The sequence below is a fragment of the Mobula hypostoma genome, chromosome 27 (genome assembly GCF_963921235.1).
Source record: "Mobula hypostoma chromosome 27, sMobHyp1.1, whole genome shotgun sequence".
NCBI lineage: Eukaryota > Metazoa > Chordata > Chondrichthyes > Myliobatiformes > Myliobatidae > Mobula > Mobula hypostoma.
In genome coordinates, this window is record NC_086123.1 from 7,178,071 (window position 1) to 7,199,406 (window position 21,336).

Here is a 21,336-nt window from a genome sequence, read left to right on the forward strand (position 1 = left end):
ACGGGTTCTCGCTAGGTGTGTCGAGAAATCTTGCTCCTTCACTTTCAGTATTTAAAGTTTGGAAAAGTGTGCTTGTTAGTGCTTGGATGTTCAGAATGAGCAGGAGAGTCACCAAGAGAATCAGTGCACATACCCATGCCCTTAAAGCAGAAAACAAGAAAAGAAAAAGAAGGAGGGATGCACTAAGAAAGCTACAACAAACATCCAGCAGTTTAGGTTGATGCGGTAACTCATGAATGATATCCATTTAGAGTTGAGAACAAAATTTGGAAAAGGAAGTATCATTTCCATTGGTCTATAAATGGAAGGAATCACTTGTCAAAATAACAGGAGCATCTATTACCATATTAACTCCTTAGTTTAATCCATGCCCGGTTTATTATTGGAAAACTATTTAAATAATGTGGGCAGAATTACATGAGATGTTATTAAGGCTAACGAGCATCTGTTTTGCATTGCATTACAGTACAGCTGGCCAGTTTACGAGACTCTTCAAAACAGCAGCTACTTAAATCCCATTTGTGTTCTTTAACATCATACACAGTGATTTCAGTTCATTTATAATTGAAGAAAAAGGTACAGAACACTTCCAGAAGCTTCCATGTAATAACAGCTCATCACTTCCTCCTTCTGTGATCTTCACCTCATGGGTGGAGCACTCTGTATCCTCTGTGGCGTTTTCAATTTCAGCTGCAGCCAGCTGTCATAGTCCTCCATGGGCATCTGAATCACTTTGTCTCGCATGAACTGTGAAGAAAATGGTCAGGACTTGATGGGGGGGGGGGCTTTCAGATTGAGCCCAGCAACAGAAAACCGAGAATGATGGAAATAGTCAACATGTTAGGCGGCATCCAGGGAAGAATTAAGCAGAGTCAATGCTTCTCCAATGATGAAAGGTCATTGATCTGAAGTGTTAACTCTGTTTCTTGCTCTGCAGGTGCTATCTGACCTGAAGAGTATTTCTAGCATTCCGTCATTCCAGGTTTCCAGTAGTATTTTGAGTCTGGGATGTTGTACATACTCACAGAGGTACAGTAAGTTCCCTCTGATGGTTGGTCTTAATGTAAATAATGATAATAATGATTCTGTGCACCAGTTTTTAATCACTAACGTCTGTAAATAATGTTTAATTTTATGAAGGAATTTTATGAAAACAGTTAAGTATTGAATTAAAATAAAAATAGGTCATCAGTATTTTAACACATCTTTGTACATTTAATAAAATGTAGAAATTCTTCCCTTTTTTCATATTCATATTTGCATCTTTCAGTTAAATTTAATAGGAATAAAGGACCTAATCTGATTTGAGGAGACTGTAGTAATTAAAATGGAAAATGTTGGCATCTGTGGGCGTCACAGTAACCTAGGGGTCAGTGCAACACAATTACAGCATCAGTGACCCGGGTTCAATTCCACCACCGTCTGTAAGGAGTTTGTACGTTCTCCCGGCCACCGTGAGGGTTTCCTCCAGGTGCTCCGGTTTCCTCCCAAATTCCAAACACGCGCGGGTTAGTACCACCTCAGCACCATTGCATCCAGGCAAGGAAGGAGCAGCAATAAATAACACCTGGCCAGTGTTACCCCATCACTGAACATACACCTGAGCCCCTCTCTGTCAAGACTCCCTCCTTCAACAGAGCAATAAGGTTCAAGGTCCTTCCCTGCAGGAATGCTTTCCACCCACATAATCCCTGGCTGTTAATAATTCCATTAACGGCCTCACCTCAACTGCTGCGCTGATGTCCGGCGAGCAGAGCTCCCAATTCCACAACCCGTGAAGCACCTTGAGGAAGTGCTGTGGCCAAATCCTGAAGTTCTGCCGTACTCCGAACTTCTCCAGTCTCCTCAGAGCTCGGCTGATCTTCTGATTCCGTTGTACTGCCTCGGGAACTCTGGACAATAAACTGGAATACCTGAAACACAAGAGAAGGCAGAAGTTCTCAGTGCGTCATCAGGAACAACACTGAATGTAGAAACCGCTCAGACAGGATGACTCTCAACATCTCTCCACCACTGTAGCTCTTGCTTCACAATCAGGAGCTTCATGAAACACATATTGTGAAAGTCTCAGTGAGGATGGTGCCAGAACGTTCAACTGAGGTGGAACAAGATTCTCAACCTTTGCAACATCAACAATATTAACTCAATGACTATTTTAATTCATTCATTCAGTTGTATCACTCCACTTGTTCCCACCTGAGGGAAGCTACCATGGCACTAAGTGGGGTCAAACCTGTGATGTATGTTCAACTGAAGAACAGGGCATCTTAGCACACTAGGGATTGAAGGAACAAAGGATGTTTTGAAATATCTAGCCACCTCACCTATCTGGATCATATTCTTGGTTCTCATTTTTCACTTACTATACTTTCCCAGAGTATTTCAAGGATGCAGAGGAGATTTACCAGGATGTTGCCTGGATTGTCACGAGCCTTGCAATTTGCTTAGAGTGTTGAGCTTCCAGGGTTTTTGAGCACTTGTATTTGCCAATCAATATCTTAACTAGAGTCGTTAAGCCCTTGTGTTTTTGGTTTAATCTTGTCCATTTAATTGTGGTTGGTACATGTTTCATGTATTCTACGCTTATTTAAAGAGGATTTCCATTCAGTGTTTTGGAGGGGGCCATTGTGTGAGAGAGAGTGAGTTGTCTTGTGGTATCACTCTGAAGCTGTGCTGGTATTTTGATGCCTAACCTTTCTGTTTCCTCCTGGGGATCCTGCCTTTCTTCTGCACCTGGGTTCAGTCCTTTGAGAGCGCACCATGACAGAATTTCCCCCCCCCGCCCCCCAACCACTCCTATGGACCCAGTGGAGGTTCTGAGCTTCTTTAGTCTATTTTCAAGATTTTTTCCAAGGTTCTCTGGGTCACAAGGTCCGTACGGCCTCCCATGTTATGCAATGCTTCCGAGTCATGTGCTATGTTTCTGAGCTACATATGATCCATTCCGGATTTTCCAGCGCTCCCTCAAGCTCCAGGACTGCCTTGAGAGCTCCCTGTACTCACAGCTGCTGGCCTTAGGTGGGGAGGTACTGTCACCAGCCCTTGGCTTGTCATAGAGCCTAAGCTTCTTGGGCTTTTGAGCACCTGTATTTGCTAATCAATTCACACAGATACAGTAGTGTTTCTATGTTATATTGACTGTCCTGTTGTACATACTGTTTATTACAAATTACTTTTAAGTTGCAGATTGCACATTTAAATAGAGATGTAATGTAAAAATTTTTACTCCTCATGTATGTGAAGGATGTAAGTAATAAAGTTAATTCAATTCAATTCACTATCTTAAGTAGAGTTGTTAAGCCCTTGTGTTTTTGGTTTAATCTTGTCAAATTAATTGTGACTGTCACATGTTTCCCTCACTCTTTGATTATTTAAGAGGACTCTCATTCTGTGGCTTGGTGGGTGTGGGATCACTGTGTTGGAGAGAGTAAGTTGTCTTGTGATGTTGCTTGGTTGCTCCTCTGATATCTAGCCTCTTGTTCCTGTCTCTTCCTGGGGATCCTACCATTCCTCTGCTCCTGGGTCCAGTCTTTTGAGAGGATGCCATGAAAGGATTAGATGGTATGTTTTATTTTAAAGATTGGGGGAGCTAGGGCTTTTCTCTGCTGAGCAAAGGAGGATGAGGGGCAATGTGATAGAGGTGCATAAGATAGTAAGAGGTGTTGATAGAGTGGACAGATAGCACCTTCTTCCCAGAGCAGCAATACCTAATACAAGAGGGGGCATCATTTTAAGGTGATTGGATTGGGGGAAAGTATTGGGGGGGGGGGGGAAATGTCAGAAGTAGTTTTGATTACACAGAGAATGGTGATGTGTAGAAAGCCCTGCCAGTGGTGGGGGTAGAGGCAGATGTAGCAGGGACATTTAAGAGATTCTTTGACAGGCACATGATGAAAGAAAAATGGAGTGGGTATGTGAGGAGAAGGGTTAGATTGGCTTTGGAATAGTGTGAAAGGTTGGCACAACATTTGGCTGAGGGGCCTGTACTGTGTAGTACTGCTCTGTGTTCTGCGTTCTGCTGCAGTAGGAAAGATTTTGCGGAGAGCAGCTGACACTCACCAGGTTTCTGTTGTCCCTTCTGTTTTATTGCCTCTGGATTCCTGAAGAGACCTCTGCAGGTCCTTGCTGAATGTATAGAAGCTGGTTATGTTTTCCAGCGCACAGAATTTCTGCTTGCTGGTGTCCCACCGGTTCCTGTAATTGCCATTTGCAGAGGTAATCAGGAATGAGCTGACTGTCCCCCCACCACCTTTAGCCACCTCATTTGCCTCCTCTCCACATCACCACATCCTACCAAAGACAGCAAACATACTTTGGTATGTCACCAAAGACATAAATTTCGACTGATGTACTGTGCTTCCAAGGTTGTCAAGCCGAGGGGTGGTAGTGGGGACAAGTTCCCACTACCTAAAAGTGCTCCTCATGGCATATGCCTCAAATAGCCTCAAACAACCAAGTCCAACTCCTGGCCTTCTCGTGTGGTTTAGCCTCTAAGCCCGGCGGAACTGTTTCTACTGATGGGAGAAGGGGTGAAGGTGGGTCCTGGTGCCTTAAAATCAGTGCTTTGGGTAGATGGAGCTTGTCAGCCTGGGAAGGCAGTCCACCTAAGAGAGGGAAAACACTGATTTCAAACCTCCGCTGCCTTGCAGCCATACCCACTCATAGGAAAGGCTTCGGGAGTAAGCCCTGAGGACAAATCCGGAGCTGGAGTCCCTAAGGCAGTCTGACGTTGCCTGCAACCTCGTCCTGGCAACTCCTGCGACAACACTGGTGCCAAACTGTATCGGCCCTTGCCCTTCCCTTGGACAACATCGGTGTCATGGAGAGGGGAGACTTTCTGCATGGGCATCTGCTGGTCTTCCATACAACCTTGCCCAGGCCTGCACCCTGGAACTCCGTGGTCTCGTGAGACTAATGGATGCCACCACTGTGGAGAGCATTCTAACTGCATCACAGTTTGGTGTGGGGGCACTGCACAGGATCAAAATAAGCTGCAGAATGTTGTAAACCCAGTTGGCTCCATCATGGGCACTGGTCTCCCCAGCATCCAGGCCATCTTCAAGGAGCGATGCCTCAAAAAGGCAGCGTACATCATTAAGGACTCCCACACCCAGGTCATGCCCTTCTCATTGCTACCATCAGGGAGGAGGTACAGGAGCCTGAAGGCACATACTCAACGATTTCTGAATGAACATTGAACCCATGACACTGCTTCACCACTTTTTTTGCACTATTTAATGTAACATTTATATATATATTACTGTAGTTCAGTTTTTATTATAACGTATGCAATTGTACTGCTGTTGCTTAACCACGAATTTCACGACTTATGCCGGAGATATTAAACCTGATTCTGATACCATTCAGCACACACCACTTCCTAGTCCCAAGTTCAGGCCAAAAGCCTGATCGCTTTATGGAACCAATGCTCCACTCAGTGGCCACTTTATTAGGTACTCCTCTACATCTTCTCATTAATGCAAATATCTAATCAGCCAATCATGTGGCAGCAACTCAAAGCATAAAAGCATGCAGACATGGTCAAGCGGTTCAGTTGTTGTTCAGACCAGACATTAGGACAGGGAAGAAATGTGACCTAAGTGATTTTAACCATGATTATTGAGTGATTTCTGGTGCCAGATGGAGTGGTTTGAGTATCTCCGATACTGCTGATCTCCTGGGACTTTCACTCACAACAGTCTCAAGTTTACAGAGGATGGTGTGAGAAACAAAAAAAATCCAGTGAGTAGCAGTTCTGTGGGTAAAGATACCTTGTTAATGAGAAAGGTCAGAGGAGAATGGCTAGAGTGGTTCAAGTTGACAGGAAGGCGACAGTAACTCAGGTAATCACGTTTCAACAGTGGTGTGCAGAATAGCATCTCTGAACGCAAAACACATCAAACCTTGAAGTGGATGGGCTACAGGTGCACAGACCACGAACACACAGGAATACGCTCTGTGGCCTCCTGTACCTAATAAATTGGCCTCTGAGTATATTTCTTCATTGGAGACATAGAAGACTGCAGATGCTGGAATCTGGAATAACACACAAGATGCTGGAGAACCTCAATGGGTGAGGCAACATTGATGGACGGAATTGGGCAGTTGAAAATTTGGGTCTGGGCTATTTCTCTGATTCTCTGTTGGAGAGAATAAGACCCTTTGTTTTTTGCCTCTCTTCACTTTGGGAGGTTTTCCAAAGCCATGGTTAAAAGGTGAGTCCAGAATTGTGGGGACACACTCTAGTGCCTCTCCTGAACTTGAGGATTGCTGGTACATATACTGTAGCCAGCTTCTGACAGTGTTAGTTGAGACAATGGCCTTGTGTTAAGGAAAAAGAAAGACAAAATATCAAAATATTAGATCATTTAGAAATTTCCAAGCGCCTCATTCACAATCCAAACTACAAACAACAAAAGTGGTGTCAAGTTCACAGCAATCTTGTACTGTTAACACTTAAAATAAAAATCCCAACAAGGATTTAAACCATGGCATATCAAATTCAAAACTACATAAGAAAATAATTGGATTTCAGCATTGAAATAGAGAAGAAATTATCTGCCCACTTTTCCAAGGCTTCTAGGTTGTCATGGAGACACAAGGCCGCTTCCTTCGTTATCTCAATGAATTTCGACTGCATCTCCAGAGGGAGGGAGGATTTGCTGGCAGAAAACAGGCTGCTTTTTGAAATGGGGCTGGAAGGGGAACTGCATGTGAGAAAGGAAAGATTGTTAATATCATTTCCTTCAGTCCAAATGCATGGCACTTAATCATTCAAATGGCATTCTTAGTCAGCCACACCTGGTAACATTACACATACACAAACACACCCGTATTAAGCTCTGTGCTGACATATGACAAAAGATATAGAAGGATAAGTCAAAAACTGTACATAGCATTAATCCAGCTCTCTGTCTGCAAAAGCCAACTGGAAATTTAATTTTTTCACACAGCAATGCATTTAGCTCCATCACTGTTCTGCGAATCTGACTACTTTTAGATGCTGAAAAGAATTTTCCACCATTGCATTAACCCACTTGTGAGCAGAATAAATTCAGTCTGAACATCTGCTGATCTTTCAGCATCCAAAGTTGCTTACTGCAAAACTGGCCTGATGCTCTAAGCTTTATTCACAGTATTCGACCTGTTCACTGTCACTTTGATAGCATTCTGATTTGCTGCCGAGGATGTGATAGACCCTCCTTTGTCAAGAGTGTTCTTATGCAAGCTCAGGCAAAATGGTAAGGTTAATGCAGATGGCTCTGTCATGTAATTGCTATGGTGAAACTGGCGTGCAATCACTTGGTAACGATGTATCGGATTCCATTCTTCAGCACTGAAGTTGACTGCTTCGATCATTATGGTTTCCCCAGCACCCTTCCCTGAAGCCCAGATATACAAAAGGAAGGAGGTGCAGGGAAAACGCCAAGCCAGTCTGACAAGGGCAGCAACTGGAATACAGCTGAGAGGTATTCATACCATGAGAGTGTGCTAAACACTAGTTTCATTGACCATATCTGCTCTTTAAATATGCGAACAGTGGATCTCTGTAATTTCCCTTCTTCATGACTTTAAACCGAGTGTAGGTGCATTGGGAAGAATCAAGGCTGTGATTACTGTGGTGCTGTGCGTGGTTGAGCCCCTTGTTCCAGAAGCCGTTTTCCCCACAAGTACATGGGGACTGAAAATGAGCTGTGATGCTGAGTGTAAAAGAAAGTCAAGTCTGCTTCTGTCCTCACCTGATGTCCACAATGATGTTAGTGTCTGTCATTAGGTACGGAAACTGAGAATAAACACATTTCTCTTTCTGATGGCACAGCCACCCATGACCACCAATGATTGTGGATTCAACTTCAGACCATCCCACTTATGGTTTAGCTTCACACAGTCTGTACTTGAGGGCAGAACTACTGGAAATGTGTAGAGTTGTGAGGGGGAGGAAGCTCGGGAAAATAAATAATTGCTCCTTTGTTTAACTCCCAGGTCACCACCATGTGTGAGTTTCACCTTCTCAAAATCTCTGCTACAGACAACCTGTTCTGTCGGCAGCAGGCTCTTACCAACTTAAAATGAGCAAATGTCCTAACAACCCGGTTCCTTGGAAATCCCTCCATTCTGCCCCACCTTATGTCATTAGTCTTCTTAACCAACTTGACGTCAATACCAAGAATTCTCTCCCTAAACATTTGTGCCTCTTTCCTTCTAAATAGTCCTTGGATTAAATATCACTCCACGTAATGCTTTTCTTTCTGGTTTGGTATCCATGTTTTCTATGTGACATGCTTTCTTAAACTAAAGACCATGCATTTAAACTATCGTCAGCAAATCAAGAGAATACTCAATCACTTATTACAGATAGAGTTAAATTACTTGGAAGTTCAAAATAAATTTATTATCAAAATACATTTCTTCGGTTGTCCATCGAAATACGATGACAACGTCTACTCACCATATACAACGCTGAGATTTGTTTTCTTGTGTGCATACATAGTACATCCAAGAAACACAACAGAATCACACCCAACAGGACAAACAACCTATGTGCTAAGGGCAACAAACTGTAAAAATTCAAAAGAAAAAAAATAATAAAAAATATGTATTGAGAACATGAGATGAAAAGACCTTGAAAGTGAGTCAGTAGATTGTGGGAACAGTTCACTGATTGGGCAAATGAAGTTGAGTGAAGAGCCTGATGTTTGAGGGATAATAGCTGTTCCTGAACCTGGTGGTGTCGGTCCTAAGGCTCCCATACGTACCTTCTTCCTGAGGAGCAGCACCAATGGCCTGGGTGTTGGGGGTCTTTGATGATGTATGCTGCCTGTCTACAGCAGCGCTCCGTGTAGATGTGGTCAATTGGTGGGGAGGGTATTACCCGTGATGGACAGAGCCATACCCACTTCTTCTTTAGAAGTTTGTCAAAGTTTTACATATCACGTGAATCTTCATTAACCTCTAAGGAAATAATGGCACTGCCATGCTTTCTCTGTAATTGCACATATGCTGGGCACAGGACAGGTCCTCTGAAATATTAGCACCGAGAAATTTAAAGTTGCTGACCCTCTCCACCCCTGATCCCCCAGCCTCTGGTTTCCACCTCCTGAAGTCAATAATCAGCTCCTTGGTCTTGCTGACATTGAGAGAGAGGTTGTTGTTGCGGTACCACATGGCCAGATTTTCAATCTCCCTACTATCTGCTGACTCGTCACCACCTTCGATTCGGCCAATGACAGTGGCATCGTCACCCAACTTAAATCTGGCATTGGAGTGGTGTTTAGCCTCACAGTGACAAGAATAAAGTGAGTAGAGCAGGAGGCTATGCACACAGACTTGTAATGTGATGGGAGATTGTGGAAGAGATGTCTTTTGTCAATCTGAACTGACAGGGGTCTACAAATGAGGAAATTGAAGATCCAATTGCACAAGGAGGTATTGAAGACAAGGTCTTGAAGCTTATTGATACATTTTGAGGGTATTAGTGTTGAACGCAGAGCTATAGACAATAAGGAAACTTCCTGATGTACACATTTTTACTCTCCAGACGTATCAGGGTTGAGATGAAGAGCCATGAAAAGGCACCTGCTGTGGACCTGTTTTGCCAGTAAGTAAATTGGAATGGAACAAGTCACTTCTCAGGCAGGAGTTGATACGTTTTGTCACTAACCTCAAAGCACTTCATCACCGTGAACGTAAGTGCTACTGGACGATAATCATTGAGGCAGATTACCATGGTTGATTGAAGCCTGCTTGAAGCAAGTGGGTACCTCCGGCTGCCAAAGTGAGAGCTTTAAGATAACAGTGAATACTCCAGCCAGTTGATCAGCACAGGTCTTTAGTACTCGGCCAGGATTCACTCTCCTGAAGGATACTTTCAGGTCAGCCTGAGACTGAAATCACAGGGTCATCGGGGGGTGTGGGGGTGAGTGAAGGTTCCTCCATGTTTTGATGCTGAACGTGAGCATAAAAGGCATCGAGCTCATCGGGGAGCAAAACCCTGCTGTCACATATGTCGTTTGGTTTCACTTTGTGAGAGATAATAGCATTCAAGCCCTGCCACAGCTGTTCAGAATCCCCCAGTGACTCAAGTTTGGCCCAGAATTGCCATATCTTTCTGGGGATTGCGCCTGGACCTGAATGCCACTGATCTGGTCCTCAGTAGAGAGCAGACCTCATGGTTTATCCAGCACTGCTGGTTGGGGAGGACTCTGAATGATTTTGTGGGGACACTCTCATCCACAACTATTTTAATAAAGTCCATGACAACTATGGTGTTTCCACAGATACTAATATCCATGGATTCAGATCTTCTGATGATTCCACCGACTCAAAGCAATCCCTGCCCCACACGACCACCTCCTTGTTGTCCTTAACTCTGGAGCCCTGATCTTCAGCCTCTGCCTGTATGCAGGTAGGAGAAGGGCAGCAAGTGATCAGATTTTCGGAAATGCGGTCTAGGCATGGAATGGTAGGCATTCCCATTCACAGGACAGCAGTGCTCTCATATGTTGGGACAGTTGTGGATGCTGCAGCTTATATGCTGATGATAATTTGGCAGCGATTTCTTTAAACAAGCCTGACTGAAGTCTCCGACTATGATTTAAAATGTGCTGTGGTGGGCAGTTTCTTGTTTGATGGCAGCATTCAATGTGTCGAGTTCAACTTTTGATGGTATGTAAAGTGCAGTCAGGATCATGGAGGAGAATCCTCTTGATAAGTAGAACCGTCGGCAAATAATCATTAGATGTTCCAAGTCAGGGAACAAGAGTGCGACACAAGACCAAGAGTGCAACACAAGACCAAGACCGCTGCATCCGAACACCTCAGAGAGGTTATGAGGAAACACAGACCCCCACCTTTTGCCTTCTCCAAATCAGCAGTTCAGTCCATTCTGTGTATCAAGAAGCACTCAGGTCTGATCACTGATTCCAATGTGTTTGGAGTGAGCCACGTCTCCATTAAACATAGAACGCAGCAATTCCTCATTTCCCTCCAACACAGCAACCTTGTCCTTGGGTCCTCAAACGTGTTCGCCAGCGACTGTATATTTGTTAATAAGATGCTAGGTCGAGGAACTTTCATTGCTTGGTGATTCATTCTGGCTTGGAGTCTTCCCCTCTTCCCTTTCTTCTGGCTATGGTGATGTACATTCATCTGCTTAAAGGTGCCATACCTGCATTCTTGAGATTTACGTCTGCCAAGAACTTCAGAATATTGTGAAATTGCTAGTTCATTAAGCCAGTTCAAACATACATTGCTTGAAGGGAAATTACAGACTGCAGATTGCAACGAGTGTAATTCAGTAGAAGAATATTTACAAGTCTTGTAAACAGCCCACAACACGTTGCCCTGGTTCACTAGTGCCATCTTTGGGAAAAAAAACACTTAATTACTTACTTATTTATAGCAACAAAGCCAGAGACCATTCAATCCATCAGGTCCATGCTAGCACCCAACTGAGACATCCCACCAGTCTCACTCACCCTGTGACATCCTTGTATCCCAACAACTCATTTTCCTTCACATTTCCATCAACTCTCCTTTGACCCATTGACCAAGTATCTGCACCAGGGATTGAGTTACAGTATCCAATCACCCCACCAGTAAATCTTAGGGGTGCAGGAGGTAACCAGAGCATTCGATGCAAACCAGTGCAGTCACAGGAAGAACATGCAGAATTCAAAGTCATTCTTTTAATACAGTGTTTCCATTAATAACAGGTAACCTCTTTAAAAAGGCATTCTCTGATGACAGAAGGAATCACCCATTTAGAATCAACATATGCCCAACTCATTAACCATCATAGACCATACTGTATATTCCCATCTTCCTCCAAATAATTTCATTTTGGAATGCACTATAGAGTCATAGAATCGTGGAGCACTACAGCACAGAAAGAGGCCTTTCGGCCCATCTAGTCTATGCTGGCCTAGTTTTCTGCCTAGTCCCATCTATCTGCACCCAGACCCTCGCCCTCCATAGCCCAAACAACAGGAATTCTGCAGATGCTGGAAATTCAAGCAACACACATCAGGGTTGCTGGTGAACGCAGCAAGCCAGGCAGCATCTCTAGGAAGAGGTACAGTCGACGTTTCAGGCCAAGACCTTTCGTCAGACTCTTCCTAGAGATGCTGCCTGGCCTGCTGCGTTCACCAGCAACTTTGATCCCTCCATAGCCCTCTCATCCAAGTACCTATCCGAACTTCTCTAAAATGTTGCAATTGAACCTGCCCCTTGTTCCACACTCGCATTACCATCAGAGTGAAGAAGCTTCTCCTTGCATTCCCTTCAAATGTTTAACCTTTCAGCCTAAATCTATGGCCCACTTATTCCAGTCTCACGCAGTCTGAAGAGAAAAGAAGCCTTCATAACTCATAAACGATAGGGATGTGAAGCTCAGAAGGCTGGGACTAGTTCATATTTGAGAAGATTTAAGTCCTACTCTTATACCAAATGACAATGATGGTTAATTATAGAGATTTGTGATCCATCTTGTCACCATACAAACTTAGATTGCAGACAAACTTAGCAGGTGCTAACTTTAATTTGGAAAGTACCTTTTTGGTCTCTGCTGTAATTTATTCACATCAGCTGGTGGCTCTGTGCTGTGACTGGCCCGTGGATTCATTTTTCCATTACTCATGACAGCTGTTGAACTGCAGGAAATGAATCTTCATTACAAACCGTTAACGTTATTGATCGATGTATCAAAATAGCACGCAAATGTCGTTCAAAGCACATCATTCTTTTGAAGTGGAAGGACACGCTGCAAGGATGGTGAGTGATAGGGAGTCCTAGACAGAGCAGGGAGGCTTACTGAGACAAGAGACTGCGGCATAAAGCATGCAGCTGAAAGAACTCGGCAGGTCGGGCAACTTCTGTAGAGGAGAAAGGACCGTTGAGATCTATTGTTTGGACTGATCTTGTCTTCCACTCTCATTGTTGCAGTAGCAATCTCTCTCTGCTTCCCTCAGTAGTGAGAGAAAGCCTGTCTGAGTTACTGAAATGAGGTAATATACCATCGTTTTGGATAGTCTTGTTGGGGGCTTGTATGTGGGAGGTGGTAGGGCTTGCTTTGGGATTCTGATGTTTCTGTCATTCATTCTTTGGAGTGTTTGGTTTTGTTGATGACTGTGAAGACTAAGAACTTCAGGTTGCATACTGAACACACTCTCTGTTATTAAACGGAACCATCTGAAGGAGGGGTAGTGACCAATATAAAGAGGAGAGGGAGAAGGTGGATCCAGGTGAGTCTGGGTGAAATGAGGAAATAGCGACAGAGGCTGGGAGTTAACTGGTTAACTGTTGAAAAACATCAAAGGTCATAACCAGAGAAATGCATCCAGTTCCAGTCATCACATTTTAGGAAGAGAGTGAAGGTGCCATATTTCAAGGTGGCCATTTTTTTAGGAGAGGCGATTTGGCATTAATGTGCAAGATCATGATGGGTTTAGAAACAGCGCCTATATAAAAAAAAACAATATTTACCTGCCCACCCCCCCGGAAATTTTCATGTTTTATTGTTTCACAGCATTGAATCAGAGTGAATTTACTTTGATTTTTTTGACACTGATCAGCAGAAATATACTATATTGTGTCAAAATGAAAACAAATCCCTACAAAGTGATCTAAATTATTTACAAATATAAAACACCACCTTTAATATGACACACCAAATCATCACTAGTGCAGCCAATTGGTTTTAGAAGTCAGATACAGTAATTAGTTAAGGTGTCCTAGCTATATATAAACCTGTGTGCAGTCAAGGTGTTGCAATTGTTTGTAGTAAAATACATAGGTATCTGGCAGGTTCAAATGCTGGTGAGTCAGTATCCTGGCAAAAATCACACCATGAAGACAAAAGAACACTCCAAGCAACTCCACAAAAAGGTTATTGAAAAATACAAGTCAAGAGGTGGATACAAGATAATTTCCAGGTCATTGAATATCCCCTGGGAGTATAGCTAAGTCAATCACCAAGAAATGGATAAGTAAAATGGCACAGCTGTAAATCTGCCTAGAGCAGGCCGTCTTCAAAAACTGAGTTACTGTGGAAGAAGGGTACTAGTGGGGGTGGGGGCTACCAAGGGACCTATAACAACTCGGGAGGAATTACAAGCTTCAATGGCTGAGATGGGAGAGACTGTGCATAGAACAACTGTTGCCCAGGTGCTTCACCAGTTGCAGCTTTATGGGGGAGTGACAAAGAGAAAGCTACTGTTGATAAAAACTCACATGAAATCTCAGCTGGAGTTTGCTAGAAGACAAGTGGGAGACTCTGAAGTCAACTGGAAGAAGGTTCTATGGTTTGATGAAACCAAAATTTAGCTTTATGGCCATAAGACTAAACGCTATGTTTGGCGTAAGTCGAACATCGCCTATCATCAAAAACACACCATCCCTACCGTGAAGCATGGTGGCGGCTGCATCATGCTGTTGAGTTGCTCCACTACAGTAGGCCCTGGAAGGCTTGTGAAGGTAGAGGATAAAATGAATGCAGCAAAATACAGGGAAATCCTGGAGGAAAACCTGAAGCAATCTACAAGGGAAATGTGACTTGGGAGAAGATTTGTTCTCCAGCAACACAATGACTCCAGGCATAAAGCCAAAGCTACACAGGAGCAGCCAAGTCAGAGTCCAAACCTCAATCCGATTGAGAATTTGTGGCTGGACTTGAAAAGGGCTGTTCACTCATGATTCCCATGCAATCTGACAAGAGCTTAAGCAGTTTTGTAAACAAGATTGGGTAAAAATTGCAGTGTCCAGATGTGCAAAGCTGATATAGACCTACATAGACTCAAGGCTGTAATTGCTGCCAAAGGTGCATCTACTAAATACTGACTTGAGGTGGGTGATTAATTATGTAATTAATTATTTGATGTTTAATTCTTGTAATATATTTAGACCAATTTGTAGAAATTTGTTTTCACTTTGACACAAAATAATCCTTTCTGTCTTCCTTCTGTTAGAGATCTGCGATCACTTCATAGGCCCTGCTGTCAGGCCTGGGTATGGCTCTTCCTTCTCTTAGCGACCTGTGATCACTTTGTAGGCCATGATATCTGGCCTAGATTTGCAGCTGATGATTCCCCTTTTTATAGCTGATGAGAATGCAAACAATATTGAGATGTGAGGAGAATAAAATTGGATTAGCATCGGGTTCGTGCAGAGTACTGACGATCAGCACAATCGGCTGAAGGCCCTGCTTCATTGCCCCATGACTTAATCTTCAGGTTTTGAGTTTTTAGTGTCCGTTAAATACTGGGGATTTGTTGCCTCCGGATGCTCCATTAAACACTGAAGCAAATATATAACTTGCTATAGATCTCACACTGAGAAAGTAATAAGCTGGATTGACTGCTGCTCCAGATAGAAAGGGGGTTAACACTTGGGCTCTAGTGCTGGCAACAGGATACATTAATGGAAGCATCACGGTTAACAAATAAATGATTCCAGTTATAAAACTAAATATTAAAGAGGACCTTATTAACTCGATACAAGGGTTTCTATTTCCTTAAATATCTGTTGAAATAAATATTTGTAAAAAAAAATTGGCAAATTCATGTGCATTACAACTTCTAGACACTGGCAGAGAGAATCAAAATCAGTACTCAGTTAAGGGTCACCAATTTTGACTTTGTACAAGTAGTTTCAGGTGCAGGAATAGGGGACATTAAGTACAATAAAAATCAATGTTAAGTACTTCATTTAAGAAAATATATATTGTTTTTCTCATGTTACAAAATATGCTGTCAGAAATCTTAGTGATTGTCTCATTTAAAGCTGTTACTGTGGGCATCTAGATAACAAAAAAATTCCAATATGATTTGTTTTATAAGCTTAGGTAAGTGACCTACTTGCATTTGGCTAACTATCCATCGACTATCAAATTAGATGAGCTTTATTTGAAACATGTACATTGAAATATAGAGTAAAGTGCACCGTTTGTGTCAATGACCAACACAGCCCACATATGCGCTGGGGGCAGCCCGCAAGTGTTGCCATGGTTCCAACACCGACATAACATGCCTACAACTTACTAACCTTTACTAATCTGTATGCATTTGGAAAGTGGAAGAAACCAGAGCACCTGGAGGAAAGCAGGTGATGACAGGGAGAATGTACAAATTGCACCCTGATTGCCAGTGCTGTAAAGTGTTACACTAGGTGCTACATTACAAATGTAGCTCAAGGAACTAATAAGTATTCTTCCTCTCTTTTTGTAAGACTGCTGTGACGTGAATTTAGAAGATTGAGGGGGGATCTTATTGAAACGTATAAAATCCTAAAGGGATTGGACAGGCTAGATGCAGGAAGATTGTTCTCGATGTTGGGGAAGTCCAGAACGAGGGGTCACAGTTTGAGGATAGAGGGGAAGCCTTTTAGGACCGAGATTAGGAAAAACTTCTTCACACAGAGAGTGGTGAATCTGTGGAATTCTCTGCCACAGGAAACAGCTGAGGCCAGTACATTGGCTATATTTAAGAGGGAGTTAGATATGGCCCTTGTGGCTAAAGGGATCGGGGGTATGGAGGGAAGGCAGGTGCAGGGTTCTAAGTTGGATGATCAGCCATGATCATACTGAATGGCGGTGCAGGCTTGAAGGGCTGAATGGCCTACTCCTGCACCTATTTTCTATGTTTCTATGAGGGCACAGGAAATCACAAGCAACATTTCTCTATGACAAATTCCTCCCCAAATTGTCTACTTTTCCCCTTCCCCACATGTGGTGCCAGTCAGAAGGAGCTCGTGGGATTCTTTTACTCTGCACTTGGATCGGGTCTGTGTTTGACAGAAGGGCGAAGATCAACACGGAGTGGATGAAATCAAATTTGAGAAGAATTCTCCACAGCCTTTCTCTGCTGACCGTCAAAGGGACTTGGGAGGCCAACGCACAAGCTGATGTCCAACCTGCTCAATCTAAACATAGCCAGGAAAAGAGGACACATGCAAGTTTTGAAGAATTGATGTATGAAGAAATGTTGACAACATTGGGCCTACACACTGCAATTTAGAAAAATGAGAGAGATTTATTACTGAAAGATATAAAATTTTGTGGTGGATTGAGACAAAGGGTGTTCCTTGGGAAGGATTTCAGAAATTTCAGAATTCCAAACTCTGACGCCCTAAGCTGTAACAGCGTTGCTGTGCGTCTATTTACTTAGTATTGTATTTGCACAGTCTGTCCTCTTTTGCATATTGGTTGCCTGTCAGTCTTAGCTTGTGTGTAGTTTTTCATTAATTCTATTGTATTTCTCAGCGGATGAGAGGTGACCTGATAGAGGTGTATAAGATGATGAGAGGCATTGATCGTGTGGATAGTCAGAGGTTTTTCCCCAGGGCTGAAATGGCTAGCACAAGAGGGCACCGATTTAAGGTGCTTGGAAGTAGGTACAGAGGAGATGCCAGGGGTAAGTTTTTTTATGCACAGAGCGGTGAGTGCATGGAATGGGCTGCCGGCGATGGTGGTGCAGGTGGATACAATACGGTCTTTTAAGAGACACCTGAACAAGTACATGGAGCTCAGAAAAATAGAGGGCTATGGGTAACCCTAGGTAATTTCTAAGGTAAGGACATGTTCGGCACAGCTTTCTGGGCCCAAGGCCTGTATTGTGCTGTAGGTTTTCTATGTTTTCTATGTTTCTTTGTTCTACAGTGAATAACAGCAAAAAAAAATCTCGGTAATATTTGGTGATCTGCAGCACTGTGCAAAAGTCTTAGGCACATATACATAGCTAGGGTGCTCAAAGACTTTTGCACAGTATTGTAGTAATTTTATGTATTGCACTGTACTGCTGCTGCTGCAAAAAGAACAAATTTCATGACACATGTGAGTAATGATAAACTTGATTCTGATATGGGTCTCTACTGTGGACTGAGGGTGTGACGGGGGTAGGGAGAGGGCAATCACGGTTGCGAAAAGGGGAAAGGAGAAGGGAGAGGGGAGGGAGCGGGAAGCACCAGAGAGATATTCTGTAATGATCGATAACCCAATTGTTTGGAATCAAATGACCTTGCCTGGTGTCTCGGGGCTGCACTCATGTCACTATCTACTCCTGGCATTCCTTCTTTGACGCCTGTCCCACACCCCTCCTGCAGCACTCCACTCTTGCCATTCCAAACACCCTTTACTCCCGCCAGATTTACAGCCTCACTTTCCGCTCCACGTTGACAAATAAACTACTGTGCAAAAGTCTTTGGCACCTGAGCTACATATACGTGTGCCTAAGAATTCTGCACAGTACTGTCAATGTACTTTCATAATAAATTTACTTTGAATTTTGAATCAGTTGCAGAGCGTTCTGATCCCATGGAGGACCCATAAGTTAGATTAGATCCCACAAAGTCATTGTGCTGGGAAGTCATCCTTGACCTGAGGGGCTGAACAAGAAGATCTTTCCATATCATTGCCCCTCCCTATATATCATCCTGCTATCCCTGTTTCTCTTTACATCACCTCTCCTTTCGATACTGCTCATACTTCACATCTTCCCTCCCTTGATGCAGGCACTAGCATGGATATTTCAACCACTTCAGCACTGCACAATCCCTAGGATAATTTATCACAGGGCAAAGTTGCTCTTTAAGGGAAGCACTTACATAGAAACACACCAGTGTTATGTTGGGGTGATCTATTGCAACCCGTGCTCCCGATGCGGCCTCCTCTACATCGGTGAAACCCGACGCAGATTGGGGGACCGCTTCGTCAAGCACCTCCACTCCGTCTGCCACAACAGACAGGATCTCCCGGTTGCCACCCACTTCAACTCTGCTTCCCATTCCCATTCGGATATGTCCATACATGGCCTCCTCTACTGCCACGATGAGGCTAAACTCAGGTTGGAGGAGCAACACCTCATATACCGTCTAGGTAGTCTCCAGCCCCTTGATATGAACATAGAATTCTCCAACTTCCGGTAATTCCCTCCCCATCCCCATTTCACTCTGCCCCCTCCCCCAGATGCCTATCACCTCCCTCATGGTTCTGCCTCCTTCTACTACCCATTGTGTTTTCCCCTGTTCCTTCTTCACCTTTCCTGCCTATCCCCTCCCTGCTTCCCCTCCCCCACCCCTTTATCTTTCCCCTTACTGGTTTTTCACCTGGAACCTACCAGCCTTCTCCTTCCCATCCTCCCCCCACCTTCTTTATAGGGCCTCTGCCCCTTCTCTCTTCAGTCCTGATGAAGGGTTCCGGCCCGAAACGTTGACTGATCGTTTCCACGGATGCTGCCCGACCTGTTGAGTTCCTCCAGCGTGTTGCCAGTGTTATGAATTGTTTCAAAGGTAGTGGCAGAGCTTTCTGACAAAACATGAAACAAATTGTACCTTTGCTCATTGTTTCTTGGATCTTTCTGTTCTCCATGAAGCTCTGTGTTTATGCTCTGGTGTACAGAATCAAGTAGTTTCTGAAGATCTGTCAGAAAAGCACAATGGTGGAATTCAGAGCACACTTTCAGATTTTGCTCCTCCTTGCCATCAAGTTTCAAGTTTTTGGGTGTCAAGATCTCTGAGGATCAAACCTGGTCCCAACATATCGATGTAGTTATAAAGAAGGCAAGACAGCGGCTGTACTTCATCAGGAGTTTGAAGAGATTTGGCATGTCAACAAATGCACTCAAAAACTTCTGTAGAAGCACCATGGAGAGCATTCTGACAGGCTGGATCACTGTCTGGTATGGAGGGGCTGCTGCACAGGACCGAAAGAAGCTGCAGGAGGTTGTAAATCTAGTCAGCTCCATCTTGGGTACTAGCCTACAAAGTACCCAGGACATCTTCAGGGAGCGGTGTCTCGGAAAGGCAGCATCCATTATTAAGGATCTCCAGCACCCAGGGCATGCCCTTTTCTCACTGTTACCATCAGGTAGGAGGTACAGAAGCCTGAAGGCACACACTCAGTGATTCAGTAACAGCTTCTTCCCCTCTGCCATCTGATTCTAAAATGGACATTGAACCCTAGGACAATACCTCTCTTTTTTAACATACGGTATTTCTGTTTCTTTGCACATTTTTAAAACTATTCAGTATAAGTATACTGTAATTGATTTATTTCTCTTCTAGATTATATATTGAATTGAACTGCTGCTGCTAAGTTAACAAATTTAACGTCACATGCCAGTGATAATAAACCTGATTCTGATTCTGCTGCAATGAGGTGTGTGGTCTATCCTGCCAATGCGTGTACAAATGGGGAAATGGCACTCCTCCCCGTGCTGTTCTCTGGCAGCAGGTAAGCAATTTAGCACAATTATTCTCAATCTGATGTCAGACAGGAAAGACCATTGATGGCCAAGACATCAAACAATGGAATTGGAACTGGTTTTCTGTGGTCACAGGGAGATCAGTTGCCATATCAAGACATGATGCATTCAGAAAGGATGCTTTCTATTGTGCTTTGAAGAAGTGTCTCTCCAGTGACTCTGAACGAAGACTCTCTCTTTGATTCAGGTATATATGATCTAATCCACAACATATGATCTGATACCACATATCAGCAAGGTCACTGGCAGCTGAGGTGATATTACTACTGCAGTTCTAGAATTTGGCCAAAAGGAGTCTCCGAAGTTAATTTATAGCCTTACCCTCTTCACATTGACAGAGGAACCACAGAGAATCTGTAATCATGACCGTTGAAGTCCAACTCTCGTTACTTCAGATGGGCCTCTCTGCCAAGGAGTACAGGGAAAGTCTTTGCCAATAAATTCCTAACTTGCTCCTTCAGTTAATTTTGTCCATTGGGAGACATGTTTGATGTACCGCAACTTCAAGACAAATGTAAAGAGTAGCAGCAACCAAATGGTCTTATTCAACCTCAATAAAGCTTTCAACTACGTCAGCCAAGAAGGATAGTGGAAATCCTTCTCAAAACTGCTTTCATCTGCTTCATCTCAAACAAGCGAAGCACACCAGATATCTCAGTGATGCTGTAATTGACTTTGGAAATGCAATACATAAGCAAGACTAATAAATGGTACACTTTTGGAGGCTTGACTACCATTGACTTGTTCACTAAATCATATGACAGATTGGGTCTTACATCAAACATAAGCAAAACAAAGGTACTCCACCATCTTGCTCCCATTCTACAACAACATCCCTTCTCATTAAGTGTCCAAGATGAGATCCTGGAAAACATGGTCCACTACCCATACCGTGGAAGCCTCTTCTAAATGGAGGAAGATAAAACTACTGAATTCACTGCCTCTTCCAATGTTACAGCAATAGCCTTTGGCCACCTGAAGGAAACAGTACTTGAAGAATATGATCTCTAACCTGTCAATAGTTCATGGTTCAAGTGTGACCTCTGCTAACCTATTATGCTTCAGAGATGTGGACTATCTACTG

General features: G+C 43.5%; 1 protein-coding gene across 1 annotated transcript in view; it reads right to left on the reverse strand.

Annotated features, from left to right (window-relative positions):
- Positions 1 to 357: 357 nt before the first annotated feature.
- The window catches only part of LOC134338487 (coiled-coil domain-containing protein 60-like), an 88,803-nt gene continuing 67,824 nt past the window's right edge, over positions 358 to 21,336 (reverse strand). The window contains exons 10-15 of the mRNA XM_063034332.1: positions 19,321 to 19,408; positions 12,552 to 12,650; positions 6,567 to 6,707; positions 4,060 to 4,194; positions 1,724 to 1,913; positions 358 to 747 (exon numbers count right to left, since the gene is read on the reverse strand). Of these exons, the coding sequence (XP_062890402.1) occupies positions 640 to 747; positions 1,724 to 1,913; positions 4,060 to 4,194; positions 6,567 to 6,707; positions 12,552 to 12,650; positions 19,321 to 19,408 (761 nt within the window). The 3' untranslated portion in view covers positions 358 to 639. The remainder of the gene's footprint in view (positions 748 to 1,723; positions 1,914 to 4,059; positions 4,195 to 6,566; positions 6,708 to 12,551; positions 12,651 to 19,320; positions 19,409 to 21,336) is intronic.